This window comes from Schistocerca nitens, chromosome 7 (assembly GCF_023898315.1).
Source record: "Schistocerca nitens isolate TAMUIC-IGC-003100 chromosome 7, iqSchNite1.1, whole genome shotgun sequence".
In the NCBI taxonomy this organism is placed as follows: Eukaryota; Metazoa; Arthropoda; class Insecta; order Orthoptera; family Acrididae; genus Schistocerca; species Schistocerca nitens.
The window spans coordinates 390,867,831-390,893,117 of record NC_064620.1 but is presented as its reverse complement, the minus strand read 5'-3'; the positions used below and the strand labels follow the sequence as shown (position 1 = coordinate 390,893,117).

The 25,287-nt window shown below is 43.1% G+C and overlaps 1 protein-coding gene across 2 annotated transcripts in view; it reads left to right on the top strand.

Moving 5' to 3' along the window:
• Positions 1-25,287, top strand: part of LOC126194720 (speckle-type POZ protein-like B) — a 133,900-nt gene that overhangs the window by 59,220 nt on the left and 49,393 nt on the right. For both annotated transcript variants that reach the window (XM_049932969.1, XM_049932968.1), the window contains exon 2: positions 11,707-12,283. In XM_049932969.1, the coding sequence (XP_049788926.1) occupies positions 11,718-12,283 (566 nt within the window). In that variant the 5' untranslated portion in view covers positions 11,707-11,717. The remainder of the gene's footprint in view (positions 1-11,706; positions 12,284-25,287) is intronic.

Below are 25,287 nucleotides of genomic sequence, written 5' to 3'. Positions count from 1 at the left end.
GTTTCAGGAGAGTAAAATTGTTCTGGTGCCAAAAAACAATGGAAACAAAGATTTAACTAATTTTCGTCCAATTTCACTGCTGAATTCTGTTTATAAATTAATAGCTAGAATAGTAAACAAGAGAATTTCATGCCTTCAGATAAAATTATTAGTCAACATCAGAACTGCGCGCAAGGCAGAACCATTTTTCTGTTCTAGCAGAATTCAAGGATATCATTGCAATAACTCCTGTACCAAACATAAAGTGTGCTTTATTTTTATTTTATTTTTGGATTTTTATACAGCGTTCGATGTAGTAAATCATGAATATCTGCTACAGACATTGAAAAAGTAGGTTTGAACGATAGAGTCATACAGTTGATTAAGAACATAGCAACTGGAATAAATGCTAAAATAGCAGTGAATTGTCAACAATCCAGGCCGATGCAAATACAACGAGGTGTTCCTCAAGGAAGTCCTCTGTCCATGTCGCTCTTCGCCACTTCGCTCGAATCTTTCCTCCGACATGTCCATGCTACATTAAAAGGCTTAACATTATCAGGACATAACACAGTTATAAGAGCTTATGCTGACGATATAGAGGTCATTATAAGTAATAAAGACGAGGTAACCACGCTAGCAACAGTGATTTGTTCGTACTCTAGAGCATCTGGAGCCAATGCAAACGAAAAAAAAGAAAGATGTTAAATCTCAGAGGTTTTGATAATATCAACATCGAGTGGGCAAAATTAGTCCGATCACATAAAACACTTGGGATCGCCTGACAGCATGCCCCATGAAAAAGACGACTTTAAATTGGAAAATTGCAGCAGATAAAGTGCAAGGAGACATTATAAAGAATTTAACTCGATATATGAACCAAGTTCAAAGAACAAAGTATATCAAGTCATGCATCCTTGCTGAAGCTTATTATATTGCCCAGCTGTTTCCAATACCGAGAATGATAGCGAGGAGAATAATGTCCCCAAAATCACCAAATTTTTGTGGAGAGGTGAAGTGTTCAGAGTACCTGCTAAAGTAACCACTTTAGATCCTAAAAATGGTAGACTAGGATTAACGGATATAACGGATAAAGCCTCTGCACTTTTTATCAAAAGGCAAGTTAATGTAATAAGAGACTCGCGAGAAAGAATAAGCAGCCAACTTTTCGATATCATTAAACCTCGAAGCCTGCTTCCCCCGATTGACGTGCAGAATATCAACAGTCGTTTACAGCTCAAATGGTTCAAATGGCTCTGAGCGCAATGGGACTTAACTTCTGAGGTCATCAGTCACGTAGAAATTAGAACTACTTAAACCTAACTAACCTAAGGACACTGCCCGAGGCAGGATTCGAACCTGCGAACGTAGCGCTCGCGCGGTTCCAGACTGAAGCGCCTAGAACCGCTCGGCCACCAAAAGCGGCTCGTTTAGAGCATGTGAGGATATTCTATGTTGAGTTCAGTTATGTAAGTGTCGAACTCAGGCAGTCACGACACTTTTAGTTATGTAAGTGTCGAACTCAGGCAGTCACGACACTTAACACCAAGACCCATAATGCGGGAACGAAAGAAAAGCAAAGGAAGGAACAAAATAGAACGACAGTGTCCAAACATTGAGTGGACTGAGATTTGGAAAAACATTAGTTTTAATGTGTTCACGTTTAATATAAAAACGTCATGGTACAAGATAGTTAACTACATAGTTAGCACCAATGAAAGACTGTACTCAATCGGACTCTGTGAAGCAAATTTGTGTCATCAATGCCATCTAGTTGACACAATAATTCATAGATATACTTGCAGTGGTCACATGAATAGTTGGAAGTGGATTCGGGAGCAAATAGTTCTGATTACAAAAACATCCCCGGAGTATATACCGCTGTCATTGATACACAGGCCTGAAGCACGATATTTCCCAGACGCAAAAAATAACGCTGTGTACTGGTTGATGGGAAATTTTGTTAATTACGTCCTTAACAAATTAGGATCTAACAGCACCATAGAGTTCAAGGTAGACATGCTGTGTAGATCCCACAAAATTAGGAGGTATTCGAATCACAAGGAAAAGTTCGGTAATACGTTAAAAATTATATTTGAAGACAAGGCATTGGTTAATATAAAAAAGAAGACTGTGTTGACAGTGATGTATTGTAGTTACCTTAAGGATATTATTTAAAATTTTACTGTATATTTTTGGTGTGTGCTTTTTCTGCCTCAGAGAATTGTTTTTGAAATTTTATAAGCTAATGTACAGAACTTACGTGACAGTCAGAATGTGTGTCTAATAATGTCAAAACACAAAACATTAATAAAACATTCTAGGGTTTCAAGCCGCCTCAAGTGGTTTACAGCCCACGAGCGTTCGCCAGAGATCTCCTCTGCTATTGTCAAGTGGATGACTGTCGTGTGGTTGTCGTTGCCGGCGGCCGGTGTGGCCGTGCGGTTCTAGGCGCTTCAGTCTGGAGCCGCTTGACCGCTACGGTCGCAGGTTCGAATCCTGCCTTGGGCAAGGATGTGTGTGGTGTCCTTAGGTTAGTTAGGTTTAAGTAGTTCTAAGTTCTAGGGGACTGATGACCACAGATGTTAAGTCCCATAGTGCTCAGAGCCATTTGAACCATTTTTTGTCATTGCCGTGCTTATATAGCTGCGCTCGATGAGACGGGTGTTATTAAACTGACTAATGGCTTCTGGGATAGCGTGATAAACGACGCCATAGAGATTAGAATTTCTGACAACACCTTCAATAAAGACGATGCACTGCAGCTGAGTACAGCGTGGGATCCGGTGTTGAGGGAGTTGAAGCGGGCCCGGCGGTCGCGCTGCCAAAACATTACCATATATGGTGCGGGACCGAGCACCAGTGACGTCACGAGCGACGGCGCGGCTATATAAGCACGGCAATGACAACCACACGACAGTCATCCACTTGACAATGGCAGAGGAGATCTCTGGCGAACGCTCGTGGGCAGTAACCACTTGACGTGGCTTGAATCTCGAGAATGTTTTATTAACGGATATCGCATGCATTCGTACATAACAAAACATTAAAGCTGCATAATTGGTTTATATTGTTGTTGTTGTGGTCTTCAGTCCTGAGACTGGTTTGATGCAGCTCTCCATGCTACTCTATCCTGTGCAAGCTTCTTCATCTCCCAGTACCTACTGCAACCTACATCCTTCTGAATCTGCTTAGTGTATTCATCTCTTGGTCTCCCTCTACGATTTTTACCCTCTACGCTGCCCTCCAATACTAAATTGGTGATCCCTTGATGCCTCAGAACATGTCCTACGAACCGATCCCTTCTTCTGGTCAAGTTGTGCCACAAACTTCTCTTCAATCTGGAAATTGACATTTTTTATGGAAATGTCCTTATCGATTGGTTAAAACCATAAGATTCTATCTGATATATGTGATATTCAATGGCTAGCACATTGCCCTGTTCATCTTTTTACTGTGATGTGTAGGTCAGTTTTGCAGTAAAAGACTTATTATACAGATGTGATCACGTCAGATACTTAACATTGAAATAATGTCCAGAAAGTGTAATTGAAAGGCTAGTCAACTCAATAATATCTCCTTTCCGCCATTCTCAAGTATTTCACAAATTGTCTAATATGATTATTAAATTGTTTTTATGTGTGATGGGCATAAATGTGAAAAATTAACAAAAAAAAGTTGGTGCAGTGTATAGAGTTTTGAGTTAGCATGCGGGAGGTCGAGGGTTTTATCCTGAGTTATTGCGCATTTTTTTTATTTGCTAATTTCATTCTGACATTTAATACTGTAATATATACCGTTTCTTAGTTCACATGTATCCTAAATTTGCAACATTTTGTAACGCTGAACATAACAAATACGTGCTTCGACAAATAAAAAATAGAGAGTTGAAAAAGCTAACCTGTCATAGGACAGAATAACTACAGAAATAATATCAATTTCTAGATGCTAAAGATGATAGCACTGTGCAATAACACAACATCTACTTGTCATTTATACTACATGTAATATAAGCGCTCAGATGTCGCACATTAGCAACCAGTGACAATAATAATGGCCATATTAATGACCGCTTGACCTTCACAATAGAATACGTTGTCCTCAGAAGAAAAAATGCTCAAAGCGACCTCCCTGCACGTCCAAACATTGAGCAACCCAGGGGATCATACAGCTCTGGACCCTTCGCAGCAAAGGTGCGCCCACATTAACAAAAACCGCATGAACACGCACTACCAATTCTTTCACATTCGTCGGCGGAGTAGAGTACGCGTGTTACTTCAGTGTCCCCACTGGAAGAATTCCAAGGGATTTGGGTCAGGTGAACGCAGTGGCCATACAACTGGACCTCAACATCTGATCGATTTACCTGGAAATGTTCTGTCCAAATACTGTCGCACATTAATTCCAGAGTGTGGAGGTGCACCATCACGTTGGAACCATATCCTCTGCCGAACATGTAGTGGACCATCTTCCAGTGCATCAGGCAGATAGTTTGAGAGGAATGCGTGATTCCTTCATGCACTCAACCGGTCAGGCAACATGTAGGGGCCTTTCGCCCAATATTCCTGCCCAGACGTTGATACCAAAGTGAACTTGATATCCACAGGCGTGGGTGATGTGCGGGTTAACCTCACACCAATCGTGGGCATTGAGCATATTGAAGACACCCTCACGAATGAATGCTGCTTCATCCGACAATATTACGGTGTTCACGAAGTCATTGTTGGCTTTCTGTTGTTGTTGGAACCATTCACTGAATTGCATCCGCTGATGGCGATCTGCAGGCTGCAGATGTTGCATGAAAGCATAATGATAGGGGTGCAGCCCATGCTCGTGCAGCACGTTAACTACCATGCGTTGCGAGACACGCAGCTGCCTCGCTACGCTACATATACTTCTCTGAGGTTCTTGGTGTATGACCTCCAGAATAGCTTCTTCAGTAGCTGGAGTACAGCGAGTCCTCACTACCGAAGGCCCAGCTCCGGACGACGAAAAGCATTTTTATCTGAATGGCGTCGACGAGGATATCTAACAGCATATTCATGAGCGGCAACACCAGACCGGTTATCAGATGCACCAAGGACCAGAAGCATATCCACATATTCATCGTTTGTGTATGCCATACGTCTGCCACACTTGTTTAGAGGCTTACAATGAGAAAATTCGGTACGTATACGCATGTACATTGGAGTCTGTCACGGGCGTGTTACTCCGGTTGCAACTAGTCCCCGCATAGAGTATAAATACGCCGTCAGTCCTGCGCGATGTTCCACCCAATGCGCATTACCAAATGGCTCTGAGCACTATGGGACTCAATAACTGAGGTCATTAGTCCCCTAGAACTTAGAACTAGTTAAACCTAACTAACCTAAGGACATCACACACATCCATGCCCGAGGCAGGATTCGAACCTGCGACCGTAGCGGTCTCGCGGTTCCAGACTGCAGCGCCTAGAACCGCACGGCCACTTCAGCCGGCGCGCATTACCCCTCTGACAGATATTGTTGTGCACGATTCATCCCGACACCGCTAATTGTGAAATGTTCAGTTCCGAATTACAATGTTTCCCTAACGGTAATAGACGTGATGTTTCCACAATCCAATTATAGAATAATAATAATAACGCATTGATATATGTACTGAGCAGCATGTGGTTACGAGACTCAGTATTTAAAGGCATAATTAGTCGGATAACACATACAAATAGTAGCAGAGTTTGGACATTATTCGCAAAGCACGTTGATAGTTCTGCTGGTAATGTAAGGCCCTAACGGAATGTAATGGACCTGAACGAGGCAGGAATAATAGTTGGTACTAATCTATGGGACCATTGGAGGAGGGTACAAACAAATCAGGTTTCGCATCTAGTAGATGAATTGGTGCGAATAATGTCGTGCCCACTACGTGGAAAGGGCTTCTTTCAAAACTGAACAATCTTCCATTTCTACGATTGTAGTACGAAAGTGCAAATTTTTTCTAGAGGACCCGCTGCAATCGCTGTTGACGATTAAGATGCCAGATACCGTACCACCTGGACTACATTTACCAAATAAAAAACCCATTCCCCATCTGAGGATCGAACCCTTAACGTCCTGCATGCTAACCCAAAACTGTATCCACTGCACCAAATGTACATCACAGTTAAGAGGTGCTGACAGAGGAAGTTACCATACATGTGGTTACAGTGTTGCCACATTGCCACTCTTTAATGTCCTTTTTCTTCCAGATGTACTCGCCGGAAGAAATTTTGTGAGATAAATTTTTTTATCGCTGGCATGTGAGGAGTCGCGCTGCGAAGCCCGAGTGAGCGGCTTTCGCTTCACCCTGTATAATATAGATTATTGGTGCAGTAATTACCACAGCTCCTGTAGTATGTATTCACGATGTGGGAACCATATGTCAAATAATGAAAACAGTTAATTTTCTTCCCTTATTTCGTCTCGTTCGTACAAAAGAAACTTCGGACACACTATACGCTATGGGTATGGATTAACTATAATATCTTTCAGCCTAGCAGCACGCAGCATAACATTCACAACACATCAACGCATAAGAACTACAGGAGGGAGTAGGCTGGGGCATGCGCGACTAATTGCATTAACTTACACTGTACGAAAACGCAGCAAAACAGGGCTTCCTGAGGGGTTTCACGCACTGAACGACGGCGAGTCCCGAAATTGTGCTGCACACTACTATGATGGGCCAACATATTTGATATTGTCCTCGTAAAGAAAGTGAAGTGGATTGGCTTTACAAATAAAATGGAATGTGGCGTTTAAAATCTGAAGTACTTGGATGAATTTGGCTTTAGTTGCCATTATTTCATTCCGAAGGACTGAAACAAATTACTTAAACAAGCACAGCGGAAGTAACACAATGGCAGGAACACACGGAATCCGTTAGAACTCACAAAAACAACTCACCGAAAATTATCAAATTATTACGTAAGACATGGCTGAGGCTCATCAAAGTCATTATATGAAACTACAGGATGTTAAACAACACCTGAATTACTCTCGATTTATTTGCTACATGAACTACTGCTACACAAATGGTCAGACTCACTTGGCAAATTATTCTGCCCCGTTTCTGTTTACTTGCAACAAGATTAAACATCCACGGAAGTTTGAATTTCTACTCGTTTATCTCTACTCCCAGAAATGGCGCGAACATGTGCTCGTGGCCCCGTTACGAAGAAACTTGCATAAAATTCAACTTTATACCGCAAAAACTACAGTTAAAATGCAGCAGCGTCACACGTTCTCTCAAATGAACAACTTTCACCCGCCATTATTCAGAAAACACATTGGAGAGGTGATGGCCAAACTCAGTCTCAATGGCCACAACGTGAGTTTTGCCTATTACTCTATATCATCAAAATTATGTCACTTCGCTGTCTACATCGAATGTAAACGACACATTACAGATATTAACTTTTTTTTCGTCTTAACAGCAAGAACTCCACAAGAGCGCGTTCTTGCTCAAAGTACTTGGAGGGGAACGTCTGCTATCAGCTGTAGCCGTGTAACATCCTCTGCAGTCAATTATGCCGATGTTTTAGTAAGCTGTCAGGCAATCTCTTTGCTTAACTTTCTCCATAGGTTATACTTTGCAAACCCACTACCCTTCAGCAATTTTGCTTAGTCTCTCAACTTTCCATATCCACCACATTCAAGTTTGATGCAGTCACACACAAACGGAAAGCAATAGAAACAAAATGCGAAGTGTGACACATTAAAATGAATCAAAGATGGGTTCATTCTCATATGCAAAGGCCATATTTCGTGAGTATTAAATAGAGAAAATTCTTATTATGCCACACAGTACCACAGCAATCAATCTAGTGACAGATATCATTGGCACTCGAAGGAGCGTCACACGTTCTACAGTGATTATGCTAAAGAACTTGCCCCCTTTCTATCAGCAATTTATCGTAGATCTCTGGAAGAACGTAAAGTACCTAGCGACTGGAAGAAAGCGCAGGTCGTTCCCATTTTCAAGAAGGGTCATAAATCAGATGCGAATAATTATAGGCCTATTTCGCTTACGTCAATCTGTTGTAGGATAATGGAACATGTTTTGTGTTCTCGTATTATGACGTTCTTAGATAATACAAATCTCCTTCATCATAACCAACATGGATTCCGCAAACAGAGATCATGTGAAACTCAGCTCGCCCTATTTGCCCAAGAAATTCACAGTGCCGTAGACACTGGCGAGCAGATTGATGCCGTATTCCTGGACTTCAGGAAGGCATTTGATACGGTTCCGCACTTACGTTTAGTGAAAAAAATACGAGCTTACGGAATATCGGACCAGGTTTGTGATTGGATTCAGGATTTCCTAGAAGAAAGAACACAACATGTCATTCTTAACGGTTCAAAATCTGCAGATGTAGAGGTAATTTCGGGAGTACCGCAAGGAAGCGTGATAGGACCTTTATTGTTTACAATATACATAAATGACTTAGTTGACAACATCGGTAGCTCCGTGGGGCTATTTGCAGATGACACGGTTGTCTACAAGAAAGTAGCAACATCAGAAGACTCGTACGTACTCCAGGAAGACCTGCAGAGGATTAATGAATGGTGCGACAGCTGGCAGCTTTCCCTAAACGTAGATAAATGTAATATAATGCGCATACATAGGGGCAGAAATCCATTCCAGTACGATTATGCCATAGGTGGTAAATCATTGGAAGCGGTAACGACCGTAAAATACTTAGGAGTTACTATCCGGAGCGATCTGAAGTGGAATGATCACATAAAACAAATAGTGGGAAAAGCAGGCGCCAGGTTGAGATTCATAGGAAGAATTCTAAGAAAATGTGACTCATCGACGAAAGAAGTAGCTTACAAAACGCTTGTTCGTCCGATTCTTGAGTATTGCTCATCAGTATGGGACCCTTACCAGGTTGGATTAATAGAAGAGATAGACATGATCCAGCGAAAAGCAGCGCGATTCGTCATGGGGACATTTAGTCAGCGCGAGAGCGTTACGGAGATGCTGAACAAGCTCTAGTGGCGGACACTTCAAGAAAGGCGTTACGCAATACGGAGAGGTTTATTATCGAAATTACGAGAGAGCACATTCCGGGAAGAGATGGGCAACATATTACTACCGCCCACATATATCTCGCGTAATGATCACAACGAAAAGATCCGAGAAATTAGAGCAAATACGGAGACTTACAAGCAGTCGTTCTTCCCACGCACAATTCGTGAATGGAACAGGGAAGGGGGGATCAGATAGTGGTACAATAAGTACCCTCCGCCACACACCGTAAGGTGGCTCGCGGAGTATAGATGTAGATGTAGATGTAGATCAGTACCACTTCATAATGTCAATGAAAACTGTCCACTTTACTGTACTATCTGCAGTTCTGTGGTAACCTGAGATTACATCGAAAACGGTAGCACGTATTTTAGCTGAACTGATGGCATATTCTCTATTACTGGCTCAACATATCGCCCTACGCGTGGTTGGACATTGTCATGTTGGCATATGCCAGGCGAGTTGAGAAGCTGTTGGAGTCCGTCTCTGACAGTTTCCCTGAGGTAACACTTACGAGTGAGACGCCCAGACTTTATTAGCAGATCTGGAATTCACCGTCTGAACCAGCTCCTGCATAGCAACATACAGGACTAGCTGTTAAGAGCAGATCAATTCAGATTCAAGTCATAAAATATAGTTGGGGAATACCCATAGGGGGAATACCCATAGAGACTAGGAGGGTAAAACGTTTAGTGAAGCACCGCTGTAGGTCCTTGTTACCATGTTACCGATGAAAGAAATGAGGTCTCCACCACTTCCGTGGACATGTTATCACGGTATAAGTGTATATTTTTATTTTTATAATTATGTATTTTATGATTTTGGTTGGAGTGGCTTTAAATATTGTGGGCTAGCATGAGACTTTTAATTAACTTATACCGCAATAACACTCGTACGGACATCGGCTGCCCCGAAGTACGTACGATATAATATTTTTGAAACACAGCACGCGACTCACCGCCTTCTAATAAATAGTTGGCGTGAGCGCTGCTATTTAGAAAAGAAAATATGCGTATTCTTACGCAAACTGTAATTATTAATATGAGTCTCAGGGGCTACTGGTTATTTATGTACCAAATTACATAAAGATTAACTGAGATATTGCGCAATGTCATGATTTTCAATATTTCTTTTTCATTATTTGCAAGGCAAAACTGGAGAGAATCTCGTCTGCCGTTAGGCGGCCAAAATGAAACATACTGATGTTTTGGTAACTGAAATTAATTTTAACTTCGAAATTAATGAAAGATCAAAATTGAGAAGTCTCTCGCATTTACATTTAATATGACTTGAAATTTTAATTAAATAATACAATCAGCGTGATGGCCGACTAAATCCTGCTGGGGGAGATGAACTCCCTGCACTACGAAGTTCTGTAAAATCTTTGTTAATTATAATAAATGGTTGCGATCATGAGAGGAGACAACTAAGTCAATAATACACACTTTCTAATAATTTCTATTATATTTTTCAAAAATACAGATAAAACTTACGTTAATTATCAGACAGCACTACAATGGCGGCCTACCGCTAGACGAAACAAAATAGGAGAGCTAGTTCAATCAAAGCACTGTCTCTGATCTTCATGGCCTATGTTACACTGAAATTATACAAAAAAAACTGTGTTTCGTTAATTACATCGATATTTTGCGTTTTGATAATAATAAGTTAACGTTCTTTGCTATTTGTTATGTATCGCGCACACGTACACAGTCTTCAAATAAAACTTCCTGGCAGATTAAAACTGTATGCCGGACCGAGACTCGAACTCGGGACCTTTGCCTTTCGCGGGCAAGTGCTCTACCGACTGAGGTACCCAAGCACGACTCACGCCCCGTCCTCACAGCTTTAATTCCGCCAGTACCTCGTCTCCTACCTTCCAAACTTCACAGAAGCTCTCTTGCGAACCTCGCAGAACCAGCACTCCTGGAAGAAAGGATATTGCGGAGACATGGCTTAGCCACAGCCTGGGGGATGTTTCTAGAATGAAATTATCACTCTACAGCGGAGTGTGCGCTGATATGAAACTTCCTGGCAGATTAAAACTGTGTGCCGGACCGAGACTCGAACTCAGGACCTTTGCCTTTCGCGGGCAAGTGCTCTACCGACTGAGGTACCCAAGCACGACTCACGCCCCGTCCTCACAGCTTTAATTCCGGCAGTACCTCGTCTCCTATCTTCCAACTTCACAGAAGCTCTCTTGCGAACCTTGCAGAACCAGCACTCCTGGAAGAAAGGATATTGCGGAGACATGACTTAGCCACAGCCTGGGGGATGTTTCTAGAATGAAATTTTCACTCTACAGCGGAGTGTGCGCTGATATGAAACCTCCTGGCGGATTAAAACTGTGTGCCGGACCGAGACTCGAACTCGGGAACTTTGCCTTTCGCGGACTCAGCTGTAAAGTGAAACTTTAATTCTAGTCTTGAAATAATTTATAATTCACACGTCTCATAACAAAAACTTCCTTTCCCTTTCTCCAAATGTGCATTTATGTGACGTACCGTCACAATGTGCAGTATAATGGGTGTTGAGGAGATACTGCTATTTGGTTGATGAAATTTTGCTGCTATTGAGCTTCAGCATCAGTTTGACAAAGTAACGATTTCATGGTGTTGTATTTGACTTGTAATGGACAAGGCAAAGGGGTTGCACAGTGGCGTTATGTTTCAGAGTCATCCACAATGGCGGCAGTTAAAGAGGTCCAAGAGACTGCAGTCGTGAAACTGGGCGCCCTTCTTGACGCGGGGGAAGGCGCATTCGTGACGCTGGTGGCGGGGGAGACGCGGCTGGCGACGCACAGGACTGTCCTGGCCGCCAGGAGCCCCGTGTTCCAGGCAATGTTCCAACACGACACGCTGGAGGCCAGCAGCGGCCACGTCGTCATCACAGACGTGGAGGGCCCGGTGATGAGGGAGCTGCTGGACTACATGTACACCCTCCAGGCCCCCCAGCTGCCCGACATGGCACTTAAGCTGCTAACTGCCGCTGACAAGTACGGCGTGTCTGGGTTGAAGGCTGTGTGCGAGGAGCAAGTGACCGCTCAGCTCGCCGTGGAAAACGCGGCGGCCACGGCGGTGCTTGCGGTGAGGCATTCCTGCCCGAATCTGACTGCGGCCACAGTCGCCTTCATAAGGGCCCACAACTTCCAGGTAATGGCCACGCAGGGATGGGCAGATGCGATGCGCAGCCAGCCTGAAGACTTAATCGAAGTGAGTCGGCTGCTTGCTGACCCATCTGCAGAAACCAGGTAAGCACGAGACGAGGCGCTCATAGGTGTTTCTTAACACCTTTGTTGATGGCTTCAAAAGTAACATGCTGCTACGAGGGCTATCCACAAAGTACACTACGTTTTGGAATTAAAAAAAGATAAAGTATTGGAATTTTTTTTAATTATATACAGATGAAAGCCCCACTTAAATACTACTTTTCTACATAGTTGCCATTTAAATTAAGGCACTTATCGTAGCGATGGACGAGCTTGGAAATTCCTTCGTCGTAAAATTCGGCCACCTGCGCCTTCAACCACGTGGTTACCTCTTCTTGAAGCTGTGCGTCGTCATCAAAACGCTGCATAGCGAGCCACGTCTTCATTGCTGGGAATAAGTGGAAGTCGCTCGGTGCCAGGTCGGGACTGTACGGCGGATGAGGAAACAACTCCCACTTAAAAGATTCGAGAACTTCACGAGTGGCATTTGCCGTGTGGGCCCGGGCGTTGTCGTGAATCAGCAAAATCTTTGAGCCCAACTTTCCCCTGCGCTTGTTTTGTATTGCTCTTCTGAGGTTGTGCAGAATTTGGCAGTGCCTTTGAGAGTTTATTGTAGTGCCTCTTTCCAGGAAACCGACAAAAATCACACCTTTTCTGTCCCAAAAGACAGTCACCACGTGGTTGAAGGCGCAGGCGGCCGAATTTTACGACGAAGGAATTTCCAAGCTCGTCCATCGCTACGATAAGTGCCTTAATTGAAATGGCAACTATGTAGAAAAGTAGTATTTAAGTGTGGCTTTCATCTGTATATAATAAAAAAAATTTCCAATACTTTATTTATTTTTAATTCCAAAACGTAGTGTACTTTGTGGATAGTCCTCGTATTTCACAAAGCTTTCACTGCCTTCTCATGACAGATTCCGTCGATCTCTAAATTGACCTGTGTTTATTACCAGACAAGTTAACTAGCAGACGCCAGGAATGGCAGTAAATAAGGGTTTAAGGCTTACTGCTAAAATAAAAATACCAAATTATAATTTTAAAGCAAATGACCACAATCATGGCTGAAGGCCTTACACACCAGGAACGGAAATGAGGTCCGGCAACAAACACTTTCGCGAGCGATGAGATAGGCAGCCAATAGTTGCATTCACTTCACAAGGTGGTAACTTGGACTACTGACAGTCTAACGAATGACTAATTATAATCTTGCTGAAGCTACCTGACGTCCGACAAACGAAATGCATCGATGGAACAACACGTCAAAACCGGAACCGGCGGTCTGCCCTACATCCAGAATACTGTGTTTAGAGCGCCTGGAACGAGAAAGGAATCATTACCACCAGAGCAGAGGAATCACTCGTGCTCTTCACCTCAGCGACACTACGGGCAGCAACATGAAACCAAGTGACTGGAGAATCGCGAGATATCACAGTGGTGGAGGTTTCTCTTCTGGGATTGAAATGCACGCATCTTAGAGCTTGCTAGATCTGGTTTATGATGAGGTCGTTCACCCCCGTGACCACAGCCCTTCCATCCGGCAGTCCATGGATGCTGCCAGCGGTCCCAGCATGTTGGGGCACTGTGCGGACCTTGCTGCTCCTCAGTCCCCAACCAAACTGGCCCACTAAACACGTCCTGGAAAAACAACGACGTCCCCAGTTACAACATATGGATAAACGCCGCTGCTGCCACTAGCAGACGCTTGCGAAACCGAGTGGCGCCAGTCAACATGACAAGAAAACAAACACCCGCAAACATGCCAGCTAAACGATACCGTCTGGCCTCCAACAGAGGGCATAAAGCTACAAACAGCACCAACGCGAGGTGCCACATGGCTCAAGAAGCCTCAATAAGATTTTACTGCATCTCTCTCCTACAATATACCGGGAAACAGATACTGTCTGCGTGCTGACATCGACCATATGTGACAATCCCATTATATATACATGTATTGGTCCACTGGAGCAGACGACCAGTCTTCGAAGTCGCTTCCACAGACCTGTCTAAACTTTTGTTGCCTGTACTGGAGGAAGACCATACCGACTATCAGTCACAAAAGGAGGGTTCTTGTGCTGCTGTCTCATAAGTAATTTGATACATTGCTTTTTCTTTGTTGTACCACATAGAAGCAGAATATGACTACTCAGCTATACATTTTGTTTTTCTACCATGACTTTGAGGTCTGTGTCAGGTGCTAATCCGACATTAACAGTATGAGCGTGTGGGTGCTGTTCTGTCATTCTGCGCCACGGATTAATCTGAGATGTACCCTTTACCCTGTGGCTCCTGCAAGATGCAATTTCCACCCCCACACTACTACAGAAGTCAGACAGACGCTCCTAACGTACTAAAGAGAAATGCCTGAAAAGCTTTCAGCAATAAATATCTTCTGGAGTCGTCCGCTGTAAGGAAATGACACAAAAATTCACAAAATTTCTTACGTAACTAGTGGGATACTTGGGTACTGGAGTAGTGCTAGTTAGTGTAAGAAAAACATGAAACTAACGAAAATTATTATTTATTTTGCAAAAATTCTAAGAAATCACAATGGCACTTTTAGTTATGAACTGAACAAGTTATTTCCGGGTCCTTTTCGGAATGTGAAGTTACCTCTTAAGGATAGGATTTGCTAATGAAATTTCTATACAAAGTTTAAGATTGTTATTGACTTGGCAGAATGGCTGAGAGCCGTGCCTACTCAACTTGAATAACTATCCATTAGAATGTTGCTAGGTACGGTTGAGGCTGTCGCGTGTGAAATGCAGTGAAGTGTATTGTTGTGGAGGAAATACGGGGCTTGCAAGAGCTGTAGCGCACAATACCGTAAGCTGCAATGACTGCTGTCTGCATCGCTCGCTGCTGACAAATAAGATCACTCTCGTTCTATCTGGATTGACCTTTGCCAATCAAACTCTCCCTACACCTTGATGAAGTCAAGATCTCTAATTCGCCCCTAGTCTAACTATTGGCGTGGTACACCGGTCAGATCACCAGTCCACCGCGATGCCACTCAAAAATTCGCTCGCAGGTGTTTAACTATAACTCTGTCCGTTCACACCGCACAATAAGTGTGGCGGCCAACACAGTGAACAACACTTAATCGCAAGGACTCAATATAGAGTCGCACTCCAATTCGCTCTTGACAGAGGTGCTCTCCCAGTGAAGTACTGAGGAGAGACTTGTTCCTCGCTCTTTGAATACACGTATGAGCACACATGCTCTCGTTAGGTGTTGTCGCTTCAAGAGCTACAACGGAACAGCCCCTCTCCACGCCAGACGTGAAGGAGTATATCTTTCGGTCTCTTCCATTACCCCTTCAGCTCAAGGCATCAGGAATATCGTCTGCCAATCAGCATTGCTCTTCTAAAATGGGGGAATGACGTTTCGTTTAAGGCGACCAATCCGGAAATCTGTAGCATCGGCGTTTGGCGTTTGCGGTCTTCCTCTGAAAACCTCTGAAACTGCGTGCTATGTTTGTAAAGAATGCATAGGCTGGGCGCTCCCACAAAATGTAGCGGAATTTGCTTTTAAGCCGAACACAGGGTCGTTCTTCCTTTCACTCGGGCAAACGCTGTCTGCTCCACGGGCGGTCGCCGTCCGACGTACATAGGTTGAATCGTCCTCTGAAGGGACCGGCCTCTCGGCGTGCGGTCCGCCTCTCCCGAACTAAAAGCTCTTGTGACCGTTATGTCTTGAATGTGTGTGTGTACGCCAGCCTCGAGCATCTCAGCCCCGGTGCGCACTGTTATTTGCGTATTGTTTACATGAATTCATACAACATTGACTTTATCTTATCGAGTTTGGGTTCGAATGAAGCGTCTTGATGTGCGGAATATGATTGTGAGGGCGTAATATGTAAGCAATGAAGGTCAGGAGACCACGATGTCTTACAACATGTTTCGGTCCATTCTCTCTCACAGAAACCTGGACTTCACATAGTGTTAACTATGCTGCTCCCACAACATAAATGCTGTTTGCAATAAAAGATATAGGTGGTGTTTCTTATTGACAAAATGTGGAAAAAGTCGCAACATAAGGAAATGAAGCGTTTGCAGCAGTATGGAGCATTTCCAAACAGCTGTCCAAAGGTGATGACCTCGACATTCAATCTCATTCTCCACAGTGGCAAGCTAGCACATGTCTCGGTATTCCGTTTCAAAGAGACGAAGAGCATTGATTCCTCATTTGCAGCCATATACACAATCACTGTTTCAGTGCTGGCTATCCTAGGAAAATGTTGGTCCCACCAAGACTCTCTCCATCTCAAAGAAGTGATGTCAGTCAATTATTATGTGCTAACCAACAGCGATCCACTGGACGGATGGGGTGGAAAGACAGTTTAGATATGGGTGGAGACTGTAATAAGAACCAAATATGATAGTGGGATCAGTTCTAGCAATTTTACCTGTTTTTCCGTAATTTCAAAACCTGTTAGTGACATGGAAGCATGCTTCCCAGTTCCTGTATCATCACTAAAGCAACCGTCCACTACCTTGCGAACACCGTTTGCTAGATTGCGAATGTAGATAGATGAGTGAGCAGTACGTTCATTCAAGGTTAATTCTCGGACATATACACCAAAGTACACCAGACAGGATCCTACACTGATGCAGTTAGGTTATCTATACATTTCTAGCACTTCGATCACAATGTGGAATTTACGATTACAAATGGTCATCCTTTGCTGTGAGGATGGAAGTCACAGATTATTCATGCATTCTTAGTCTAAAGTTGGAGACTGAAGGATCATCCCACACTGTCTTTGACCAATCCTCCCTGCAACACTGTTGCCAATTTAATTTGCAACTGACCAGAAGCAGCAGGGTACTATAACCACTAGATTCGAGGCATCGCGAAGGCTGATTTGAGCCCATAACTGCAGTTCAGCGAAGACTGCTCCACACCAGTCCTACCCATGGCACCCATCCAAGCGCACAACGCCTCTCCAGACCGTGCATGTTGACGAGGGTAGCACCCCTTATCGACATACAGTATATACGAGATTGTTATGACTATATAACAGACTTTTAGGAAGAAATGTGTGGTTTATTTATGACGGAGCTCCAGACGGATGGAGTTTGAAGAATTTTATGTAACTAAACTGTGCTATAAAGTCTAAAGTATTGTTTTAGTTTCTGGGATCGGTACTAAGAACGTATTCGCAAGAGAGAAATGATGATAGACCATAGACACATGCACTTCTAAGGCTACTCAGTTCTGCTCTTAAACACGCTAGAATTTTAAAGCCATGTGGTTTCCAAAATATTAGTCATGCGGAATGCAATGCTCTTAATACTCTAATGCAGGACATAAATGTTCAATATCTATCATACATCCACTCTGCAAGTTTTCTATCCCACTCACTACGGTGACATAAGATGATAAAACTACTCCCTTCTACACCAAGAAATATATAGGTTCGTTGTGATACACACACAATATACTTTCTGGAGGCGTAAAGTGCCCAGTGATCACACCCGATTACGGTTCATAAATTATGCTATACTCGCATCATTCCTACAAAATGACCGCCAGCAATGGAAAATATAACTTATGAAGAAACAGACAAATCCATAGCAGCAGTGTTCGACATGTAAAACATCCCACCATGCTGCACTATCTCTGTAAACAGGGAAATGTCAAGAAAATTTACACACAAAGCGTTTGCTGTACCTCATAAACCTCTGTCAGTGAGCACACCAAGAAATTCAAGCTGGATTACGGTTCGGAAATTATATGTTCACAACCGTCCTATAATATGATCGTCAGAAGCTGAAAATGCATACAAAGAATCTGCGACATCTTACGAGGAAATAAACGCCACAATCAGTAGCCAGAGGAGATGAAACAGTCTTACCACAGTTTACCACCTAGCCAAGTAATCTTCCTCTTGTACACAAAAGCCATGGTCCGATGTTAGGTTGCAGTCCTCACGTGCAGATAATATGCCTGTTTCGCCTTGACACCACATCTCCAGAGTGCCTCCTCTTCGCAATATTAAGGTGCGTATGTAGCATCAATCCATTCTTCTCCAGAACACACAAGTCTATTGATTTCCATCAGTACTCATTTCATGGTATTTTTTCTCTGATTTTATATAATCTCAGCGAGTTTCAGTAATTTTACTAGGTTTTGGCAGATTTATATATTTCATCTTATTTCCTTCAATTTTTGCATATTTCACGTCAATTTTTCGTGATTATACCAGTTTTTCCATGAATTTTACTGATTTTATGACATTTTTCATATTCCTTCGACAGTTTATCATATGTATATGGTCATATTGCTGACATACCTATGTGTGATTTGATGCTTATGAGAATATTTGCGCGTCTTGCACACCAACCTACTAAAAAATCCGGAATTCCCTCTCCCTGATGATCCACATGCATGCATTTTGGATAGGACGGTCATAAAATGTATAGTAACAGTTGCTTCTTACCTATATGAGACTCAACAAGTGGTGCAGATGATGGATGTGTTGGTAACTCGAAATCCAGAAACAATATCGTGTAATACTCTGACACATCAGAGAGCCTATCTGAAGAGTCACGTAGTGCTGCACCTGATGGAAACTCAAAGTCTGGAAACAGTTTTACATGTTCGTTCGACTTCCACTCAATCGTGTAGGGGTCTGCAACAGAGAGTTGATATGTGTACAGAGTTGATTTCTTGTGATGCTCAGATTTTTTTTCTGTAAGTGTATGTCTTTATTACTTATCTGACCTGCTTGGTTATTTCTGTTTATACCTTCCAACTCACTGTCAGGGCATCTACAGACTATATCTTTTGGGTATTTATTTTTATTACCCCGGTAATAGGTTATTCGTTAGTAGACAGTGTGTCGACTGCAGCTTGCATCCTGGGCCATAGGAGTTTCCCTCCTCTCTCTCTAACTACAGAGTGCATCTCCCGAGCAGCGTCATTTATAGATGAACAGTTAGCCAGTTATTAGTCCGAACAGCAACCGTTCACCACTGACAACTTTACACACATACACATAGAGAGACTCTGCATGCATATTACAAATCGCGAAGTCTCGATTTCAACCATTGGTACGTTATTTTCAACAGCGCTAAAGCTCTGCAAATAGCGAAATACTCTTTGCAAAATGGCTCTCCAGTAGGTGAAAGCACATTTAAATTCATTATGCTACAGAGCATAATATCTTCGATATAATTTATATTACTAATATTTGTAACAAAATTGTCTAGATCATCCAGTAATAACAACCATCCAAGACATCCCACTGCACCTATCACACGCCCTTCTATACTCTACAGATCCACAATGACGGCACATTATCAGCCCAATCACGCTATTTTGTGTGCTTGATGTCCAGTAGACGGAGGGAGTTAGTCCGTGTGAGTATCATACTTATGTACGATGTAGAACAGCACATTAGTCACACGGTATAGTATGGCACTACACTCGAATGCATCCAGTCACTTTGATCTCATATTCTACAGCTGCAGTACATTTGCTCTGTTTTCTGTATGCCTGTATCGCAAATGTCTCAAATGACCCAGAGTAGACCCAAGTTAGCGTCAAGTGTGGATCCACTATGTGTTATATCTGGAGCGATCTTCAGAGCCAGACCCACAATGTGTTACATCCAGCACACGTTGTATCTCGAACAGTGGACCAAAAACGCTTTACGTGTGGGATTGGGTTCGTAGGCGGTCCAACGTGCCTTACATCCAGATATGTGTTCTATGTCCAAAGACGGATCCACCTGCATGATTATTATTTCGGAAACCACATGTCTTAAGCATTATAGCTTGTTAGTGCAAAAGCATGTGGCCTTAAGAGTGCATATTATTATGTTTTAAGATTATATCTCTCTTGCCAATACATTCTTAGTACTGCCCCCAGAAACTATAACAATACCTTAGAATTGATCATACAGTCAATTTACATAAAATGCTTCAAACTCCATCCATCTGGAGCTCCATCATAAATAAACCATACATTTCTTCTTAACCCTCTGCTATAACACCATAACAGTCTCATATACATAGTATACCGAAAGAGGTGCTCAACTCCAAAACATGCAGGATCTGGAGAGATATTGTGCAATAGGATGGGTGCCATGAGTCAACAGCAGTTAGGGGCTCAAATCGCTCTGTACCTTCACGAGACTTGGAGTGTTGTGGTTATAGTACCCTCCTACTTCCGGTCAGTTGCAAATTTTATCGACAACAGTGTTGCAGGGAGGCTTGGTCAAACACAGTCCAGGAAGATTTTTCAATCTCCAAATTTATCCTTTGAATTCGAGAACACTCAGTGACTCTCATCCATGTAGGATACGATGGCAAATCTTAATCGTAAATTCCGCACTATGATCCAAATGCCTGAAATATGTAAACAACTTCATTGCATCAGTATAAAACGCTCTCTGGTATACTTCGTTGTGTATGTCTGGGAATTAACCATGAGTGGACATACTGCACAGTCATCTATCTACATTCTCAATCTAGTATACAGTACTCGGAAAGTAGTGGACGGATGGTGTAGCGATGATACAGAAATTGGGAATCATTCAGCCGTGTCATTGGTTGGCATTGAAATTCCGGAAAAAACTGGCAAAATTGCTAAAATTGTTTCCACTATCAACTGTGGTGCTTATTACAGCACGTCCACCCATATCGACACTGTTTTTCCATTCCATCCGCCCACTGGTGCACTGTTGACTACCACATAATGATCGACTGATTCCACATGTTTGATATGGAGGGAGTCTTGGTGGGAGCAATACGCTTTGGGGACGGCCAGCACTGAAAGAGGGATGGAGTGCATGGCTGCAATATGAGGAATCAATGCTCTTGGTCCCTTCAAAACAGAACACTGAGACATCTGCTACACTGTCAGTGTGGAAGGTGTGATTAAATGTAGAGGTCATCACGTTCGAACAGCTGTTCAGAAATACTCCACAACCTTTTCCAACTTGCATATGTTGCTCTTCCACATTTCTGTTAATAAGGACACTGCCTACGTCTTTTATTTCAATCACCCTGTGTGTTGTGTGAGCAGCATAGGTTGCATGATGCAATGTCCAACTCCTTGTGAGAGCCAATGGATTGAAACATGTTAAGGTCGGTTTGGCACCTGACACACACCCAAAGTTATGGCAGAAGAAAGAAATGTATGACTGTGTACACAGCTGTCATCATACACTGCTTCGGTCTGTTACAGCAAAAAATAATGTAACAAACTGCTTCTGAAATAACATCACAAGAACCCTCTCCTTGTGACTCATAGTCGATATGGTCTTCCTCCAGTAAAGGCGGCAAAATTGTAGACAGGTCCGTGAAAGTGACTTCGATCACTGGACGCCTCCTCCAGTGGACCAATACATGTGTATTTAATGGGATTGTCACATATGGTCGATGTCAATGCACAGAAAGTGTTTGTCCCCGACATGTCAGAAGAGAGAGATGGGGTAAAATCTTATTGAGTTCTCTACCAGGTGATGTTAGCGAAGTTTACTCCATTGGATGTTTCAAAAAATAACGATAAGAGACAGAGAGAGAGAGAGAGAGAGAGACAGACAGACAGACAGACACACACTGTGCTGTCAGCGAAGACTCGGTCACCCTTACAATGTCGCATTTCTAGCATCGTAATCATAGGAATTCGATAAAGGAGATTAGGACATGTACAGAGTGATATCTGTGACCGTAACTCGATATCAATGAACTGTAGGTGTCATGCTTGTGAATTTCTTTGTGCAGTCTGTGTATACTCTCATGGTTGTTAATTTCCTCCTATACGTTAACGTGCTATTTTTCTCCTTATGAAAGCTCTCTACCTGTCAGCCTTCTAAGTAATGGAATAGTGCTGTTGGAACGTTCTGGGATTTCGAAGGAATTAGCATAAATCTGTAACTTGGGCATGAGACATCTCTTACTCGTCAAAATGAGGTGGATTCAAATGCTTTACATCGAAGACTCAAAGATTCCTGAGAATACGGCAGAGAAGCGATACTCTGATGAAAGGGGAGTTTAGATGTGAGCTCTATACCATTTCCTCTAAGCACTGTGGACAAACCTGTTAAAACCTCTCACACAAGTCTTGTGCGGTGACTGCAGTGTGAAACTTGGGGACTAATGCGAAGATTTTCTACAGAGAGACAATCAGCAGCAGAAGTTCCGTCTTTTGTTTTCTCGATAAATAAGAGACAACACCCTTCCGTGAGTTTTCTGTTCCTACACATGGGTGGTTCGAAATCTTAATAGGTAAACTAAATTTACATTTACATCTACACTGAAGAGCCAAAGAAACTGGTACACCTGCCTAATATCGTGTAGGGCCCCCTGCGAGCACGCAGAAGTGCCGCAACACGAAGTGGCATGGACTCGACTAAATGTTTGAAGTAGTGCTGGAGGGAACTGACACCATGACTCCTGCAGGGCTGTCCATAAATTCGTAACAGTATAAGGGGGTAGAGATCTGTTCTGAATAGCACGTTGCAAGGCATCCCAGATACGCTCAATAATGTTCATGTCTGGGGAGTTTGGTAGCCACCGGACGCCTTTAAACTCAGAAGAGTGTTCCTGGACCTACACTGTAGCAGTTCTGGACGCGTGGGGTGTCCAATTATCCTGCTGGAATTGCCCAAGTCCGTCGAAATGCACAATGGACATGACTGGACGAAGGTGATCAGACAGGATGCTTACGTAGGTGTCACCTGTCGTAGTCCTATTTAGACGTATCAGGGGTCCCATATCACTCCAACTGCATATGTACCACACCATTACGGAGCCTCCACCAGCTTGAACAGTCCCCTGTTGAAATGCAGGGCCCAGGGATTGATGATGTTGTCTCCATACCCTAACACGTCCATCCGCTCGACACAATTTGAAACGAGACTCGTGCGACCAAGCAACATGTTTACAGTCATGAACAGTCCATTGGCGGTGTCGTGGAGTCATCGAGGGTACACGATTGTGCCTTCGGCTCCAAATTCCCATGTCGATGATGTTTCGTTGAATGGTTTGCACACTGACACTTGTTGATGGCCCAGCACTGAAATCTGCAGCAATTTGTGGAAGGGTTGCACTTTTGCCACGTTGAACGATTTGCTTCAGTCCTCGTTGGTCCCGTTTTGCAGGATCCTTTTCCGGCCACAGCGATGTCAGAGAGTTTATGTTTTACCAGATTCCTGGTATTCATGATACACTCGTGATATGGTCGTATGGCAAAATCCCTACTTCATTGCTACCTCGGAGATGCTGTGTCCCATCGCTCGTGGGCCGACTATAACGCCACGTTCAAACTCACTTAATTCTTGATAGCCTGCCATTGTAGCAGCAATAACCGATCTAAAAACTGCGCCAGACTCTTGTCTTTATATAGGCGTTGCCGACCTCAGCGTCGTATTCTGCATGTTTACGTGTCTCTGTATTTGAATATGCATGCCTATACCAGTTTCAGTGCCGCCTACATCTACATCTACATCTACATGGTTACTCTGCAATTCACACTTCCGTGCCTGGCAGAGGGTTCATCGAACTATTTTCATACTACTTCTCTATCATTCCACTCTCGAATGGCGCGTGGGAAAAAGGAACACCTGAATCTTTCCGTTCGAACTTTGTTTTGTCTTATTTTATTATGATGATCATTTCTCCCTACGTAGATGGGTGTCAAAAAATATTTTCGCATTCGGAAGAGAAAGTTGGTGATTGAAATTTCGTAAATAGATCTCGCCGCAAAGAAAACCGCCTTTGTTTCAGTGACTGCCACCTCAACTCGCGTATCATATCAGTGACACTCTCACCCCTATTGCGCGATAATACGAGACGAGTTGCCATTCTTTGCACTTTTTCGATGTCTTCCGTCAATCCCACCTGGTAAGGACTCCATACCGCGCAGCAATATTCCAACAGAGGACGAACAAGTATAATGTAGGCTGTCGAGTGCGTTTGTCGCATCTTCTAGGTGTTATGCCAACAAAGTGCAGTTTTTGTCTCGCCTTTCCCACAGTATTATGTATGTGGTCCTTCCAATTTAAGTTGCTCGTAATTGTAATTTCTAGGTATTTAGTCGAATTGACAGCCCTTAGATTTGTGAGATTTATCGTATACCCAAAATTTATCGGATTTCTTTCAGTACCCAGTACCTCGCACTTTTCGCCACGTACAGAAATTCTCTCTAGATCATTTTGTAATTGGAGTTGATCATCTGATGATTTTACTAGATGATAAATTACAGTGTCATCTGTAAACAGTCTAAGAGGGCTGCTCAGATTATCACCTAGATCATTTATGTAAATCAGGAACAGCAGAGGGCCTATGACACTACCTTGCCGAACGACAGATATCACTTCTGTTCTACTCGATGATTTACCGTCTATCACTACGAACTATGACCTCTCTGAGAGGAAATCACGAATCCAGTCACACAACTGAGACGATACTCCATATGCACGCAATTTGATTAATAGTCGCTTGTGAGGAACGGTAGCAAAAGCCTTCTGGAACTCTTGGAATATGGAATCGATCTGAGATCCCTTGTCGACAGCACTCATTACTTCATGGGAATAAAGACCTAGCTGCGTTGCACAAGAACATTTTCTGAGTCCGTGTTGGTTACGTATCAATAAGTCATTTTTTTTCAAAGTGATTCATAATGTTCGAGTACAGTATACGCTCCAAAATCCTATTGCAAATTGAGGTCAGTGATATGGGTCTGTAATTCAATGGGTTACTCCTATTTCCTTTCTTGAATATTAGTGTGTTCAAAAAATGTTCAAATGTGTGTAAAATCTTATGGGACTTAACTGCTAAGATCATCAGTCCCTAGGCTTACACACTACTTAACCTAAATTACCCTAAGGACAAACACACACACCCATGCCCGCGGGAGGACTCGAACCTCCGCCGGGACTAGCCGCACAGTCCAAGACTGCAGTGCCTCAGACCGCTCAATATTGGTGTGACCTGTACCACTTTCCAGTCTTTAGGAACAGACCCTTTTGTCAAGGGAGCGGTTGTATATGATTGCTAAGAAAGGCGCTATTGTGTCAGCAGAAGACTTGA